We start from the raw sequence: 18,143 nt of genomic DNA, 5'->3' as shown, positions 1-18,143 counted from the left end.
CGTGACAGCCACAGACTGCAGTGACAGCCAGGGGTTGCACGTGACCCACAGACTGCAGTGACAGCCAGGGGTTGCACGTGACCCACAGACTGCAGTGACAGCCAGAGGTTGCACGTGACAGCCACAGACTGCAGTGACAGCCAGAGGTTGCACGTGACCCACAGACTGCAGTGACAGCCAGGGGTTGCACGTGACCCACAGACTGCAGTGACAGCCACAGGTTGCACGTGACCCACAGACTGCAGTGACAGCCACAGGTTGCACGTGACCCACAGACTGCAGTGACAGCCACAGGTTGCACGTGACAGCCACAGACTGCAGTGACAGCCAGAGGTTGCACGTGACCCACAGACTGCAGTGACAGCCACAGGTTGCATGTGACAGCCACAGACTGCAGTGACAGCCAGAGGTTGCACGTGACCCACAGACTGCAGTGACAGCCAGAGGTTGCACGTCACCCACAGACTGCAGTGACAGCCACAGGTTGCACGTGACAGCCACAGACTGCAGTGACAGCCAGAGGTTGCACGTGACCCACAGACTGCAGTGACAGCCACAGGTTGCACGTCACCCACAGACTGCAGTGACAGCCAGAGGTTGCACTGACAGCCACAGACTGCAGTGACAGCCACATGTTGCACGTGACCCACAGACTGCAGTGACAGCCACAGGTTGCACGTCACCCACAGACTGCAGTGACAGCCAGAGGTTGCACTGACAGCCACAGACTGCAGTGACAGCCACAGGTTGTACGTCACCCACAGACTGCAGTGACAGCCACAGGTTGCACGTGACAGCCACAGACTGCAGTGACAGCCAGGGGTTGCACGTGACCCACAGACTGCAGTGACAGCCAGAGGTTGCACGTGACCCACAGACTGCAGTGACAGCCAGAGGTTGGACGTGACCCACAGACTGCAGTGACAGCCAGAGGTTGCACGTCACCCACAGACTGCAGTGACAGCCAGGGGTTGCACGTGACCCACAGACTGCAGTGACAGCCAGAGGTTGGACGTGACCCACAGACTGCAGTGACAGCCAGAGGTTGGACGTGACCCACAGACTGCAGTGACAGCCAGAGGTTGGACGTGACCCACAGACTGCAGTGACAGCCAGAGGTTGCACGTCACCCACAGACTGCAGTGACAGCCACAGGTTGCACGTCACCCACAGACTGCAGTGACAGCCAGAGGTTGCACGTGACCCACAGACTGCAGTGACAGCCAGAGGTTGCACGTCACCCACAGACTGCAGTGACAGCCACAGGTTGCACGTCACCCGCAGACTGCAGTGACAGCCACAGGTTGCACGTCACCCACAGACTGCAGTGACAGCCAGAGGTTGCACGTCACCCACAGACTGCAGTGACAGCCACAGGTTGCACGTCACCCACAGACTGCAGTGACAGCCAGAGGTTGCACGTCACCCACAGACTGCAGTGACAGCCAGGGGTTGCACGTCACCCACAGACTGCAGTGACAGCCAGAGGTTGCACTGACAGCCACAGACTGCAGTGACAGCCAGAGGTTGCACGTGACCCACAGACTGCAGTGACAGCCACAGGTTGCAGTGACAGCCACAGACTGCAGTGACAGCCAGGGGTTGCACGTCACCCACAGACTGCAGTGACAGCCAGAGGTTGCAGTGACAGCCACAGACTGCAGTGACAGCCAGAGGTTGCACGTGACAGCCACAGACTGCAGTGACAGCCAGAGGTTGCACGTGACCCACAGACTGCAGTGACAGCCAGAGGTTGCACGTGACAGCCACAGACTGCAGTGACAGCCAGAGGTTGCACGTGACAGCCACATACTTTCGGGACTATAAGGCGCAACTTTCTTTCTTAACTTAAACCCCTGCGCCCTGTTGACTGGTATTGCCTTGTGTATGGCTAAAAATTAGGACATATGTACCCTGATCGCTATACAAAGAAACATAACACTCCCTATCTTGTGATATGCATGTTTCTGCTACTATCACCCTGGCAGAGTTTCCTCTCAGACATCAAAGGAGTCAATCTTATAGTTAAAACCATTCATTGACCCAGGTTAAGAAGGTCAGTGTCTGTAAACTAGAGCAGGCAGCTGGTCTCAGCTGAAAAGTATGGGTCATTGACCCGAGGTCAGCAGGCCAACCAGCTATTACAATGATCTCACCGTACATGGGAGCAACAATATGTCCACTCTGTATTCTTCCTTTGATGTGCGGCCTATACACTGGAAGCGCCTATTTTGTGGATTTTTCTAATTTTTACCTTATAAGTGGGAGTTGCGCCCTTTATAACGAAGCGCTTACAGTCACGAAAATATGGTACTGACCTGACTGTTGCTAGCGTTGTAGTTGTGAGGACGGTGACCGACCAGTGACTGGTGTGAGGGGGCGGGGCTGAAGCGACGGGGGGCGGGGACCGGGGGATCAACGAAGCGTGAAGTGCTGGGGCCGTCGGGTGGGCGTGTCCGCGGGGATCTGTCTGCGCCGCCCTGCGTCTCTATTCGCTGTGGGAAACAACCAAAAACAGTATAAAATATAGCCAGTTTTACACAAGATTTTCCTTACAAAACGTAGCGGCTTGATCCTTGCCTTATCCCTTTCCCTCCTATGGCGTGTCAAGCAACTACCTCAATTTCAAACTTGAAAAAATCGAAGCAAAGTAGTGACTGCAAGTTTCCTGAAATTATAAATGCTCGAACTTCGCAGGAATCCAGTAAAGATGGAGAGAAAAATATGGGTCATGGTTTTGCATTGGGCATAGCAGGTCTTTCAGGGATCTGCATCTGGGAGCTCAAGCAGGCGATGTTGGGCGCTCTGGGGGTTAAAGGCTTGTCGTCTCTGCCTGTGTCGATTCAAACCATAACACCACTATCTGCTCTCCCCATCATCACAACCACCATCTCCCTGCCAAGAACAAATCTACAACCGACAAGATAGCTTTACACAAAACGTGGCAGCTTGATCCTGGTCTTCTTGTCACTGCCTGTGTAATGATTCCAAACCATAACACCACTATCTGCTCTTCACACTACAACTGACAATGATGATAATGTTGTTTTATGCCCTCACCGTGAAACAACTAGGGGGATGTTCACGTGTGTTACCCCGAGTTTAGATGAGATAAACAAGTGTGTGGGTGTTAATGGCAGAATGACCAAGGTCTTTTACCTGCCACTGTGATGACACGGGGGCGGGACATGGATACCGTATCCATGTCCCGCCCCTGAGTTTGCATATAAAGTTGACCCGTGTCCGTCCCAGCCTGGATTCCAACCTGTCACCCCAGGATCACAAGTCCAGTGCTCTACCACCTGAGCTACCCGGCTCTACCACCTGAGCTACCCGGCTCTACCACCTGAGCTACCCGGCTCTACCATCTGAGCTACCCGGCTCTACCACCTGAGCTACCCGGCTCTACCTGAGCTACCCGGCTCTACCATCTGAGCTACCCGGCTCTACCACCTGAGCTACCCAGCTCTACCACCTGAGCTACCCGGCTCTACCACCTGAGCTACCCGGCTCTACCATCTGAGCTACCCAGTTCTACCACCTGAGCTACCCAGCTCTACCACCTGAGCTACCCGGCTCTACCACCTGAGCTACCCGGCCCTACCACCTGAACTACCCAGCTCTACCACCTGAACTACCCGGCTTTACCACCTGAGCTACCCGGCTCTACCACCTGAGCTACCCGGCTCTACCACCTGAGCTACCCGGCTCTACCACCTGAGCTACCTGGCTCTACCACCTGAGCTACCCGGCTCTACCACCTGAGCTACCCGGCTCTACCACCTGAGCTACCCGGCTCCGAACTGACAAGAGAGCTAACAGGGCTTTAAGGAGGAAGAGAGCAAGTCAAGCCTATCCCCACTCCAGAATATGTCTGTCATTTTCAATCAATCAATCAATCAATATGAAGCTTATATAGCGCGTATTCCGTGGGTACAGTTCTAAGCCATTGCTCTCAACGCCTCCACCCCCCGGGCAAGTACAGAAGTAGCCCCAAAAAACAGAAACATGTTCCACAGGCAGATAATTCAGTAAACATAATAAGAAACTCATCAATCTCACCAAACATTACTCTCTTTCTCTTTCTCACTCTCATTCACTGTTCACGCGACAGAAGACGAGACAGACGAAGAGGGACGTTGGTGACTGACCTTGAGCGCCTCCCTGCGCTGGTACTCGACCTTGGCCATCTGGGTGGCCACCTCGAGGGGCATGTCGGGGATGGCAAACTCCAGCGATGCCTTGACCAGCAGTATGACGTGCTGTCACACACAGTGCCAAACACCCACATTACACACGTCTTGCTGAAGACTTCATATATACAGGTTGTCAACAAATTACTGAGAATTAGTATTTCCTTTAAACAGTATTTTATTCATAAACAGACACATGATAATATAACAACTCGGATTATGATCAATGCGACACATTTTTGAAAAAGAGATGAGACAAAAAAACAAAAACAAAATATATATATATAAAAAAAATAAAAAAAATTAAAAAAAGGAAAAAAAAAAGAAGGAAAAAAAAGAAAAGGAGAAAAACAGCAAGGAAAACTTAGTTTGAATTATCGAACACAATCTGTGTCAATACCGAAAACGAAAACAAATACAAAACGAGAACGAAAGACACAACAAAATATCAAAAAAAAGATGGGCCCCAAGTAATATATTTAGAAAAACCCACACCAACATCGAACTAAGAAGTCCCAAAGCGGTTTGATTCTCAATATAGCTTTGGACAACAACAAAAATAGCACTATTTTCAAATATGGAAATGTTTGAATCACCTGTCAGGAGTGTGTAATTAGTATTTCACTCGTAGAACTGTAAAATTAACAGCACAGAGATGTTTCTGGTTTGAATTGAAAGAAGAAAGTTTTCTTTGCTTAAACAATCAAATAATATAACTGTATCTTGTCTTCCCTATTCTCATGTCAACAGAAAACACTCACCTCCACAATGACAATGAGGATGATGGTGCCGGTGTCAGAGATGCCGGGCACCATGTCAACAGAAAACACTCACCTCCACAATAACGATGAGGATGATGGTGCCGGTGTCGGAGATGCCAGGCACCATTCTGTGCACCAGATCCCCCATGCCGATCAGCGCCGAGTTGACGATCACAGCCATCAGAACCATGACCTGTAGCACGTCCTGCACAACAACCACAGCCACACTCAGCGTCTTACTTTTGACTGTGTGTATGATTAACTGCAACACATGATCCGATAAACAAAGGGAAGTCAGCCCTCTAAATGCATACAACATGCGCAATAGTTAGTGAGAGTCGTGTCCTCCCCCCTGTGCCCCTGTGGAGGCAGAACAAGACGCAGCCCACATCCTGCAGGATAGCAGGAACCTCCAGCACCTGAGGAGTGAGACTTGGCCCATGCCGACGCCCCTCCAAGACAAGTTGTATGGACCCGTGGAGGTTCTGCAGAAGACCACCAGCTTCATTTCCAGAGCTGGAAATCGAATGTAAAAGGCGAATGACAGATGAAGAAGTTAGTGAGAGTTGTGAGAGTTGTGAGAGTTGTGAGGTGCCAGGATGTGGTTCCACATAACTCTCACTTATTCTATGTCACATGTGGTGATCATTTAGACCGCTTCCTTCCCTTTGTCTCTCAGATCTTACAATAGCATTCTGCCTCATTTGTTCAAGATTTTAACTGAAAAAAAACTCAACAGGCAGTTGAGGTTGTTGTGTTTTGGCCAAACCGAGTCCTGCCGGAACAGCTAAGTTGTCTGTCATTCAGACATCACCAACAGACAAACACAGAGAGACATCTCTCACCTGCCAGATGCCGATGCCGTGCACCCTGACGCCGAAGGGTCGCTGGTGCGTGTAGCAGAGCTTGAAGGCGTCGCTGCGGATCTCGATCAGGTTGTTGAGCAGAGCGCACAGCGCGGCCAGGGGGAAGGCGGAGGAGAAGAGTGTCACGTAGCCAAACTGCACCACCATCTCCAGGTAGTCTTCAAACGCATTGTCATACTGCACACAGCCACACAACATTATCACAGGTATCAAGTTACAAAAACTTGTCAACTTTTGTTGTCATACTACCCATTTTAAAACTCCCTCCTTTTTAAGACCCGGTTTTCTCAGATTTGTGGAGGTCTTAAGTAATTAAAAGGGGGGTTCAGATGTGGATGGAGCAGTGGATGGAGCAGTGGATGGAGCAGTGGATGGAGCAGTGGATGCTGGGACGGGGCGGTGTGAGAGCACACCGGGACAAGGAACAGGTGTTAGGAAAGCAAAATAAAATAAAATTAACAAATTTAGAAAAAAAACTTTCTCAGATTGAAGGTCAAACAATTTTAGTGCTGGTTTGTTCCAGACACCTCAAAGCGCAGCATACACTTGAAGCAAGCAAACAACAGAAGCTAACACTGATCACCACTCACCACAGCCATGGCGCTCTCAACTTCCGCCTGTGTGAGGACCCCGCTGTAATCCTCCGACGATACCTCCTTCGCCTTACTGGCCCCCTCCCTCTCCCTGCTGGTACTCTCCCTGCTGCTGCGCTTGGCGTCCACCGCGCTGTGGTTGACATCCCCCTCCTCTTCCTCTTCCTCCTCCTCCTCATAATCCTGCAGGTCCTGGGAGCTGGCCGTGTCGTAGACGGTGCTGGAAGTGTCGGTTGACGTGAGGATGGTGGCGCTGGATGTGCTGGTGCACAGCTTGCGACGGTAGGCCTTGGTCACCTTCTCCACCTCCCTGTCCAGCGTCCGGCTCGACATCTCACTGGCTATCTTGTAGCCCACCTGTCACACAGTCAGGTACCACACTGGTTATGGTAGAGTCACACTACTGCGATTCAATCGTACGATTTGTTCCATACAAGGTGATCGCCCATTGACTCGCACGCAGCAACCGGTCACACGGCTAAATTCATTGCCGTCGAGCAGACACTTATTCGCAAAGCAGATTCTCCCAAAGTTCAAACATCGTCTGCACCTTTTCTAAAAATATACCTTTTAGCATTAGGCCTATTTCATTAGGCAGGGAGTTTCATCTGATGGTTCACCACGGTAGTACACGTCTAGAACGTGTCCTTTGTATCTGAGTAAATAACTGTTTTCCCTAAAAGTTTTGAATCGACGATGTCTTGTAACCAACCTGGGGAGCAGTTAGATACAGTCAAACGTGCCCTGGCAATAGTCTTTCTTCATCAAATGATTCGTGGTAAGCATTCACACAGGTAATCAACTGCAGGACCAAGACATCAGCGAGCAAGGGGTGTCTGGTACATAACTACATGGTGTGAGATAAATCAAATGATGCAGCTAGCAAAAGGTGAAACATCCAATCTTATTTCTGACTGAAAAAGTGTTGCTTTAAAGTGTCGGTTTTCGGTCATTGACACATACTTTTTTTTCGCCTGACACATTGGTCTGACCCCTGGCCGGTCGACAGTCCGATAGTTTTGACATGTAGGAGGTCCATTAGTTTTCCTATAAAGTTGACAATGACCGAACATACATATTTTCAATCCAGGTCCAACTGAGCCTCATCTCCTCTGAAGCTGGGAACAACACTGCTCAAACATCACATCCATCCATACAATCCCTCGCAGGTCACCAACTCTCTTTAAACCAGGAACTGTGGCCAAACAACTTACAGAGTAGAGCCGCCCCTTCCATTTCAACAGTGGCAAGAGAACCTCCTTGATGTTGCCCAGGATCTGTCTGGTGATCAGCAGTGCTGCCAGCAACTGCACACAGCCACACATGTCATTAGATACTGCATGACAGTCATACACTGCCAGCAACTGCACACAGCCACACATGTCATTAGATACTGCATGACAGTCATACACTGCCAGCAACTGCACACAGCCACACATGTCATTAGATACTGCATGACAGTCATACACTACCAGCAACTGCACACAGCCACACATGTCATTAGATACTGCATGACAGTCATACACTGCCAGCAACTGCACACAGCCACACATGTCATTAGATACTGCATGACAGTCATACACTACCAGCAACTGTACACAGCCACACATGTCATTAGATATTGCATGACAGTCATACACTACCAGCAACTGCACACAGCCACACATGTCATTAGATACTGCATGACAGTCATACACTGCCAGCAACTGCACACAGCCACACATGTCATTAGATACTGCATGACAGTCATACACTGCCAGCAACTGCACACAGCCACACATGTCATTAGATACTGCATGACAGTCATACACTGCCAGCAACTGCACACAGCCACACATGTCATTAGATACTGCATGACTGTCATACACTACCAGCAACTGTACACAGCCACACATGTCATTAGATATTGCATGACAGTCATATACTGCCAGCAACTGTACACAGCCACACATGTCATTAGATGCTGCATGACAGTCATACACTACCAGCAACTGCACACAGCCACACATGTCATTAGATACTGCATGACAGTCATACACTACCAGCAACTGTCCACAGCCACACGTGTCATTAGATACTGCATGACAGTCATACACTACCAGCAACTGTCCACAGCCACACGTGTCATTAGATACTGCATGACAGTCATACACTGCCAGCAACTGCACACAGCCACACGTGTCATTAGATACTGCATGACTGTCATACACTACCAGCAACTGCACACAGCCACACGTGTCATTAGATACTGCATGACTGTCATACACTACCAGCAACTGTACACAGCCACACTTGTCATTAGATACTGCATGACTGTCATACACTACCAGCAACTGCACACAGCCACACACGTCATTTGGTACTGCATGACAGTCATACACTACCAGCAACTGCACACAGCCACACACGTCATTAGATACTGCATGACTGTCATACACTGCCAGCAACTGCACACAGCCACACATGTCATTAGATATTGCATGACAGTCATACACTACCAGCAACTGCACACAGCCACACATGTCATTAGATACTGCATGACAGTCATACACTGCCAGCAACTGTACACAGCCACACACGTCATTAGATACTGCATGACAGTCATACACTACCAGCAACTGCACACAGCCACACATTAGATACTGCATGACAGTCATACACTACCAGCAACTGCACACAGCCACACATGTCATTAGATACTGCATGACAGTCATACACTGCCAGCAACTGTACACAGCCACACACGTCATTAGATACTGCATGACAGTCATACACCACCAGCAACTGCACACAGCCACACATGTCATTAGATACTGCATGACAGTCATACACTGCCAGCAACTGTACACAGCCACACACGTAATTAGATACTGCATGACAGTCATACACTACCAGCAATTGCACACAGCCACACATTAGATACTGCATGACAGTCATACACTACCAGCAACTGCACACAGCTACACATTAGATACTGCATGACAGTCATACACTGCCAGCAACTGCACACAGCCACACATGTCATTAGATACTGCATGACTGTCATACACTACCAGCAACTGTACACAGCCACACATGTCATTAGATATTGCATGACAGTCATATACTACCAGCAACTGCACACAGCCACACATGTCATTAGATATTGCATGACTGTCATACACTACCAGCAACTGCACACAGCCACACATGTCATTAGATACTGCATGACAGTCATACACTGCCAGCAACTGCACACAGCCACACATGTCATTAGATACTGCATGACAGTCATATACTACCAGCAACTGCACACAGCCACACATGTCATTAGATACTGCATGACTGTCATACACTACCAGCAACTGTACACAGCCACACATGTCATTAGATATTGCATGACAGTCATACACTACCAGCAACTGCACACAGCCACACATGTCATTAGATACTGCATGACAGTCATACACTGCCAGCAACTGTACACAGCCACACACGTAATTAGATACTGCATGACAGTCATACACTACCAGCAATTGCACACAGCCACACATTAGATACTGCATGACAGTCATACACTACCAGCAACTGCACACAGCTACACATTAGATACTGCATGACAGTCATACACTGCCAGCAACTGCACACAGCCACACATGTCATTAGATACTGCATGACTGTCATACACTGCCAGCAACTGTACACAGCCACACATGTCATTAGATACTGCATGACAGTCATACACTACCAGCAACTGTACACAGCCACACATGTCATTAGATATTGCATGACAGTCATACACTACCAGCAACTGCACACAGCCACACATGTCATTAGATACTGCATGACAGTCATACACTGCCAGCAACTGCACACAGCCACACATGTCATTAGATACTGCATGACAGTCATATACTACCAGCAACTGCACACAGCCACACATGTCATTAGATACTGCATGACTGTCATACACTACCAGCAACTGCACACAGCCACACATGTCATTAGATACTGCATGACTGTCATACACTGCCAGCAACTGCACACAGCCACACATGTCATTAGATACTGCATGACAGTCATACACTACCAGCAACTGCACACAGCCACACATGTCATTAGATACTGCATGACAGTCATACACTGCCAGCAACTGCACACAGCCACACATGTCATTAGATACTGCATGACAGTCATACACTGCCAGCAACTGCACACAGCCACACATGTCATTAGATATTGCATGACAGTCATACACTACCAGCAACTGCACACAGCCACACATGTCATTAGATACTGCATGACTGTCATACACTGCCAGCAACTGCACACAGCCACACATGTCATTAGATACTGCATGACAGTCATACACTGCCAGCAACTGCACACAGCCACACGTGTCATTAGATACTGCATGACAGTCATACACTACCAGCAACTGCACACAGCCACACGTCATTAGATACTGCATGACAGTCATACACTGCCAGCAACTGCACACAGCCACACATGTCATTAGATACTGCATGACTGTCATACACTACCAGCAACTGTACACAGCCACACGTGTCATTAGATACTGCATGACAGTCATACACTACCAGCAACTGCACACAGCCACACGTGTCATTAGATACTGCATGACAGTCATACACTACCAGCAACTGCACACAGCCACACATGTCATTAGATATTGCATGACAGTCATACACTACCAGCAACTGCACACAGCCACACGTCATTAGATACTGCATGACTGTCATACACTGCCAGCAACTGTACACAGCCACACATGTCATTAGATACTGCATGACAGTCATACACTACCAGCAACTGCACACAGCCACACATGTCATTAGATACTGCATGACAGTCATACACTACCAGCAACTGTCCACAGCCACACGTGTCATTAGATACTGCATGACAGTCATACACTCACAGTTGCACACACACACACATGCACACACAGTCACGTAATCAGATACTGCACACAGTCACACACACACACCATCACACGTGATCAGATACTGCATACAGTCACACACACACACGTAATCAGATACTGCACACAGTCACACACACACACCATCACACATGTGATCAGATACTCCAAAAGGGTGAACAGACCTGTGGCTTGAGGTACAGGTACAGTGGAAGTCTGTCCTCCAGGACATTCCCCCCCCCCTCCAATTTAGAGCTTCCCCCTTGTAAGACCCTACTTTCTAAGAATTACCCTCAATAGCTCTGTAAAAATAACCCCATTCAGGAGTCACTCCCTACTGGTTTTTTGCCCATTGTTCAAGGTCCTAAAAGGGCGTAGCACTGTCCAGTCAAACTGGTTTCAACTAGTTGCACCCCGCACTGACCTCACGCAGTCGGTCCATGTCCTGCATGTAGAAAGCCACGTAGAACAACGCCAGGTACGAGTTCACAAACTGGAACTGCAACAAACACCATCCAGCAGGCTGCGTTATCAGTGTTCTATTGGTATCCTAACAACATAACTATATTGGCAGCAGGCATAAAAAAGATAACGTTAGCAGCAAGCATAACAATTCTGAAGGTGATGTTTTTGCACTACACACACTGTGCAGCTCACAAGAACTTATCTACTCCTGAGAATGCACTAGACAAAGGCAACCTTAGTCTGAGAGGCAAGTGAGTATAAAGCAATTGAACTCCCAGATTACATTAGATTATGAGCATCCATTGAAAAAGATCCAAGACAACAGTGGCAGGTCTCTCAACAGGCATCCAATACTTACCAGCACTAACTTGATGACCAGGTTCGTTTCATGCGTCTCCTCCAGTCGGTGGTTTTCTGGAATGAACAAAGCAAACAAGGTCAACCCATCTCCCTCATAACCCCCTTCTAAGGCCACCCAGTCACCTGTCTCCACAGTTCTTCACCTTCCTCAAACCTCGCTCCCCATTCCCAATCTTGGTGAGTCATCAGCTGGTTGTGACGCTTCATCATCCGCAACCACCACCTTCATTTTTCATGTTTCCATCCGTGTTGCCACACACACACACAAACACAACACACACAAACACACCTTTGTTACTGAGCCACAGCCACTTGTTTGAACAGTTCCTCTAGCTTCCTGATCACCTCCCCTTCAAGCCCCTACACACACACAAACACACGCACTCACACACGCACATGTGCTTACACATACACACACACACACACACAGCCCTTTCTTGTTCTGATGAGCCACACAGCCACGCATTTGTACAGTTTATTGTTGGGCACACTGATCACCTCCATTTTAACCCTCCCAGACACACACACACACTAACACACACACTAACACACACACTAACCCACACACACACACACACAAACACACACAAACACACACTAACACACACACCTTTGTTGTTGAGCCACACAGCCACCTGTTTGTACAGCTCGTCAAGCACGCTGATAGCGACCGCCATCAGAATCTTGGGCACAAAGCGCAAAAAGCCTGGAGTGTCGCCGCCGGCAACCAAGACGTTGACCCACTCCTGTAGCTTGAAGATGAGCAGCATGGTGTTAAAGACCATACACAGACACAGGAAGATAACCGGAGCCGACACGCAGTAACGAAACAAGTTGCGCTTCCACACCGGGTAGAAGGGCTCCAGGTGGCCCGTGATTGGTGAGCGCTGCAGGTTGCCCTGGTAACAAGCAACAGCGTGTTAATGAGATGCTACCTCGACTGAACAAACCAAGTTTTAAAAACAAAAGAATTCTGTACTCACATATATTTTTTATACAAGGACAGCACATACAAAACTAAATCAAATGTTGGCCTATGGAGGCTTCTTCAAGACTAACAAACAAACACATACAAAACTAAATCAAATGTTGGCCTATGGAGGGTTCTTCAAGACTAACAAACAAACAAACACAGATGAAAACAACAAGCAAAAGCAGCACGGAACAAAAAAGGTATGAAAAGAAGATGGAGGGAATCAAAAGGGAAGAAACTCTAGTCAAAGAGAGAAAATACAGGGGAGAGAATTAGTCAGAGGATGCCAGGGACACAGTTACACACACACTGACTAAATTGCACATTCATAAAAGTATAAACAAACCAAGACGTCTCTTCCTGACCCTCCCATCTACAGTTAAATCTTTGATGACAACAGTGAAATGAAGTTTGAGAAGATTATTAAAATGAATAAGGGCGTCGCGCTAAAGTTCGATCACTTCTTAAGATTGTAAGTCTCCTGAGGAAATGACAAAGACTGTCTCCATGGCTTTGTCATAATTATCAGCAGTGGAAAAATACTTGTAACGTCACCATCAGGCTGGGCGCGTATTGGTATCATATCTCTTCAAGGGCACAGCCCTTCTGGTGAAAACGGTTCGGCTCACCATCTCAAGTCCAACCAGGCTTTTACATGGGATAAGGCCATAGGCCCATCATTAGCGCTTTTACATGGGATAAGGCCATAGGCCCATCATTAGCGCTTTTACATGGGATAAGGCCATAGGCCCATCATTAGCGCTTTTACATGGGATAAGGCCATAGGCCCATCATTAGCGCTTTTACATGGGATAAGGCCATAGGCCCATCATTAGCGCTTTTACATGGGATAAGGCCATAGGCCCATCATTAGCGCTTTTACATGGGATAAGGCCATAGGCCCATCATTAGCGCTTTTACATGGGATAAGGCCATAGGCCCATCATTAGCGCTTTTACATGGGATAAGGCCATAGGCCCATCATTAGCGCTTTTACATGGGATAAGGCCATAGGCCCATCATTAGCGCTTTTACATGGGATAAGGCCATAGGCCCATCATTAGCGCTTTTACATGGGATAAGGCCATAGGCCCATCATTAGCGCTTTTACATGGGATAAGGCCATAGGCCCATCATTAGCGCTTTTACATGGGATAAGGCCATAGGCCCATCATTAGCGCTTTTACATGGGATAAGGCCATAGGCCCATCATTAGCGCTTTTACATGGGATAAGGCCATAGGCCCATCATTAGCGCTTTTACATGGGATAAGGCCATAGGCCCATCATTAGCGCTTTTACATGGGATAAGGCCATAGGCCCATCATTAGCGCTTTTACATGGGATAAGGCCATAGGCCCATCATTAGCGCTTTTACATGGGATAAGGCCATAGGCCCATCATTAGCGCTTTTACATGGGATAAGGCCATAGGCCCATCATTAGCGCTTTTACATGGGATAAGGCCATAGGCCCATCATTAGCGCTTTTACATGGGATAAGGCCATAGGCCCATCATTAGCGAGGGGTGTGTCTAAAACATGTGGACAAAGCGCACGTTTGTAAAGATTGCCTCATCAACTATTCTCTCTTTCAATCCCGACAGAGTTATATCCGGAGTTTGTCGATTCCAGACAATAAATTCAAACTTGGGTGTAAGGGGGTGGGGGGTTGAGGTAGGGGTAACAAAGCAACATATGAGACTAAATTTGAGTCATGTGAAATTCTACATACACCAACATGCATACAAAGATGTTACACCAACCACAACTGTTTTGCAGCCTTCAATCAGAGACTCTACTACTTTTTTTTCTTGAATGATCAACACAGAAGTCGCCCTAGCATACGCGTTTGAAGATGATGCGAGGCCAAAGACAGAAGTATGAGCCTGACCTTGTAGAGTGGCCTCGAGTCTTTGAGCAGGTCATCCTTTCTGTCGAGCGTGCCCCAGCAGTATGCAAACAGCGCCCCGGTCCTCTTCCAGCTGAGGATGTAGAGTGTGGCCCAGAACACGTTGAACACGCTGAACATCACCCAGCTCACGTCGTCCCACCACTGTGGCAACGGATTGTATCAACAGCACAATCATTAGGTACAAATTACAGACAGATTCCATTACAGTGAATAAGTAACACAATGATTACATTGGAACACCCCCCCCCCCCCCTCTAAAGACCCCCTAAATTAAGACCTCCCCCTTTCAAGACCTTGCTTTTTTACATTTAGTCAAGTTTTGACTAAATGTTTTGACATTGAGGGGGAATCGAGACGAGGGTCGTGGTGTGTGTGTCTGTCTGTGTGTGTGTGTGTGTGTGTGTGTGTGTGTGTGTGTGTGTGTGTTTGTGTGTGTGTATGTGTGTGTGTGTCTGTGTGTGTGTAGAGCGATTCAGACTAAACTACTGGACCGATCTGTATGAAATTTTACATGAGAGTTCCTGGAAATGATATCCCTGGACGTTTTTTTCATTTTATCGATAAATGTCTTTGATGACGTCATATCCGGCTTTTTGTAAAAGTTGAGGCGGCACTGTCACACCCTCATTTTTCAATCAAATTGATTGAAATTTTGGCCAAGCAATCGAAGGCCGGACTTCGGTATTGCATTTCAGCTTGATGGCTTAGAAATTAATTAATGACTTTGGTCATTAAAAATCGGAAATTGTAAAAAATATATTTTTTTTATAAAACGATCCAAATTTACGTTCATCTTTTTCTTATTCCAAAAACATATAAATATGTTATATTTGGATTAAAAACAAGCTCTGAAAATTAAAAATATAAAAATTATGATCAAAAATAAATTTCCGAAATCAATTTAAAAACACTTTTATCTTATTCCTTGTCGGTTCCTGATTCCAAAAACATATAGATATGATATGTTTGGATTAAAAACACGCTCAGAAAGTTAAAACGAAGAGAGGTACAGAAAAGTCTGCTATCCTTCTCAGCGCAACTACTACCCCGCTCTTCTTGTCAATTTCACTGCCTTTGCCACAAGCGGTGGACTGACGATGCTACGAGTATACGGTCTTGCTGAAAAATTGCAGTGCATTCTGTTTCATTCTGCGAGTTCAACAGCTTGACTAAATGTTGTATTTTCGCCTTACGCGACTTGTTAGATTTTCTGTTCAAAACTTTAGAGAAATCATATCTTTATTTACATGTTTCATATTTCCCCCTGGTGCTTCTCAACCCTGACAGTGCGTCACGAAGGGAGTTAGCATTATTTTGTAAAAAGATATAAAAAGTGAGATTTCTCATGTTTGTTGAATTTAAACGTAAATTTAGAACCTAACTCGAAAAGATAACGAACTGAATTTACTTCCTCATTAAAAAAATACACGATAAAAAGCTATAATAACGTGTAAAAGAACAAAGTTCAGATAAGGACAGTGGTGTCGGATAAGGCGCCAACACAAACACATACACACACATACACACACACACACACACACACACACAGAGTACACACACACACCCCACCTGACTGAGTCCCTGCACCAGCCATAGCACCACCCCTAGCACCGCCGGCAGCACCAGCCACATGGTGTAGTGGCCCAGGTAGGCAAAGTACATTCCGATCTTGGTCCCAAAGTACCTGCAAATATCATCTGAAACACACACCACCTTTCAATCCCACTCCATGGAAAAGAATTTTTTGTCAAACACAATAAAGGAGTAACACTTTAGCAGGTAAGTGATGGTCGTGTGCATACACTGTGACTGATGAATCACCTAGCCACACTGCATATACTGTGACTGATGAATCACCTAGCCACACTGCATACACTGTGACTGATGAATCACCTAGCCGCACTGCATACACTGTGACTGATGAATCACCTTGCCACACTGCATACACTGTGACTGATGAATCACCTTGCCACACTGCATACACTGTGACTGATGAATCACCTAGCCACACTGCATACACTGTGACTGATGAATCACCTAGCCACACTGCATACACCGTGACTGATGAATCACCTAGCCACACTGCATACACTGTGACTGATGAATCACCTAGCCACACAGCATACACTGTGACTGATAAATCACCTAGCCACACTGCATACACTGTGACTGATGAATCACCTAGCCACACTGCATACACTGTGACTGATGAATCACCTAGCCACACTGCATACACTGTGACTGATAAATCACCTAGCCACACTGCATACACTGTGACTGATGAATCACCTAGCCGCACTGCATACACCGTGACTGATGAATCACCTAGCAACACTGCATACACCGTGACTGATGAATCACCTAGCCACACTGCATACACCGTGACTGATGAATCACCTAGCCACACGGCAAAGGAGTACAGTGGAACCTCCCTTTTAAGACCCCCCGATTGTCAAGGCTCCCCCAATGTAAGACCTGGGTTTTTCTGTGCATAATATGTACATTTACCCCCATGTTAACACTCTCTCTGTTTCAAGACCTGATTTTTACAAACTTTTAGAGGTCTTAAAAGGGGTGGGAGGGGGGGGGGGGGGGGGGGTCCACTGTTACACTTAGAAGGAAAGCGACTGTTTGCCTACACTATGACTACTGAATCACCAAGCCACAGTGCCCTCCTGCTACCAGATATGTTTTCACTGACGAGTGCAATGGCCTATCAATCAATCAATCAATGACGCTTATATCGCGCATATTCCGTGGGTACAGTTCTAGGCGCTCTGCAGTGATGCCGTGTGAGATGAAATTTTATACGGCCAGTAATTGCAGCCATTTCGGCGCATATTTACCTTTCACGGCCTATTATTCCATGTCACACGGGTATAGGTAGACAATTATTAACTGTGCCTAAGCAATTTTGCCAGGAAAGACCCTTTTGTCAATCGTGGGATCTTTAACGTGCACACCCAATGTAGTGTACATGGGGGGGAGGGAGTTCGGACACCGAAGAGAGTCTGCACACAAAGTTGACTCTGAAATAAATTTCCGCCGAACCTGGGATCGAACTCACGCTGACAGCGGCCAACTGAATACAAATCC

At 47.3% G+C, this 18,143-nt stretch overlaps 1 protein-coding gene across 1 annotated transcript in view; it reads right to left on the bottom strand.

The window, feature by feature from the left end:
- LOC138946668 (anoctamin-8-like) overlaps positions 1 to 18,143 on the bottom strand; it is a 46,304-nt gene that overhangs the window by 8,551 nt on the left and 19,610 nt on the right. Inside the window, exons 5-15 of the mRNA XM_070318098.1 lie at positions 16,617 to 16,744; positions 15,027 to 15,188; positions 12,773 to 13,061; positions 12,161 to 12,216; positions 11,762 to 11,836; positions 7,628 to 7,720; positions 6,411 to 6,770; positions 5,800 to 5,997; positions 5,028 to 5,159; positions 4,152 to 4,262; positions 2,319 to 2,495 (exon numbers count right to left, since the gene is read on the bottom strand). Coding sequence (XP_070174199.1) covers positions 2,319 to 2,495; positions 4,152 to 4,262; positions 5,028 to 5,159; positions 5,800 to 5,997; positions 6,411 to 6,770; positions 7,628 to 7,720; positions 11,762 to 11,836; positions 12,161 to 12,216; positions 12,773 to 13,061; positions 15,027 to 15,188; positions 16,617 to 16,744 — 1,781 coding nt within the window. The remainder of the gene's footprint in view (positions 1 to 2,318; positions 2,496 to 4,151; positions 4,263 to 5,027; positions 5,160 to 5,799; positions 5,998 to 6,410; positions 6,771 to 7,627; positions 7,721 to 11,761; positions 11,837 to 12,160; positions 12,217 to 12,772; positions 13,062 to 15,026; positions 15,189 to 16,616; positions 16,745 to 18,143) is intronic.

Source organism: Littorina saxatilis, linkage group LG1, assembly GCF_037325665.1.
Source record: "Littorina saxatilis isolate snail1 linkage group LG1, US_GU_Lsax_2.0, whole genome shotgun sequence".
In the NCBI taxonomy this organism is placed as follows: domain Eukaryota; kingdom Metazoa; phylum Mollusca; class Gastropoda; order Littorinimorpha; family Littorinidae; genus Littorina; species Littorina saxatilis.
The sequence above is the reverse complement of the archived record's forward strand: the minus strand, read 5'-3'. Positions and strand labels throughout refer to the sequence as shown.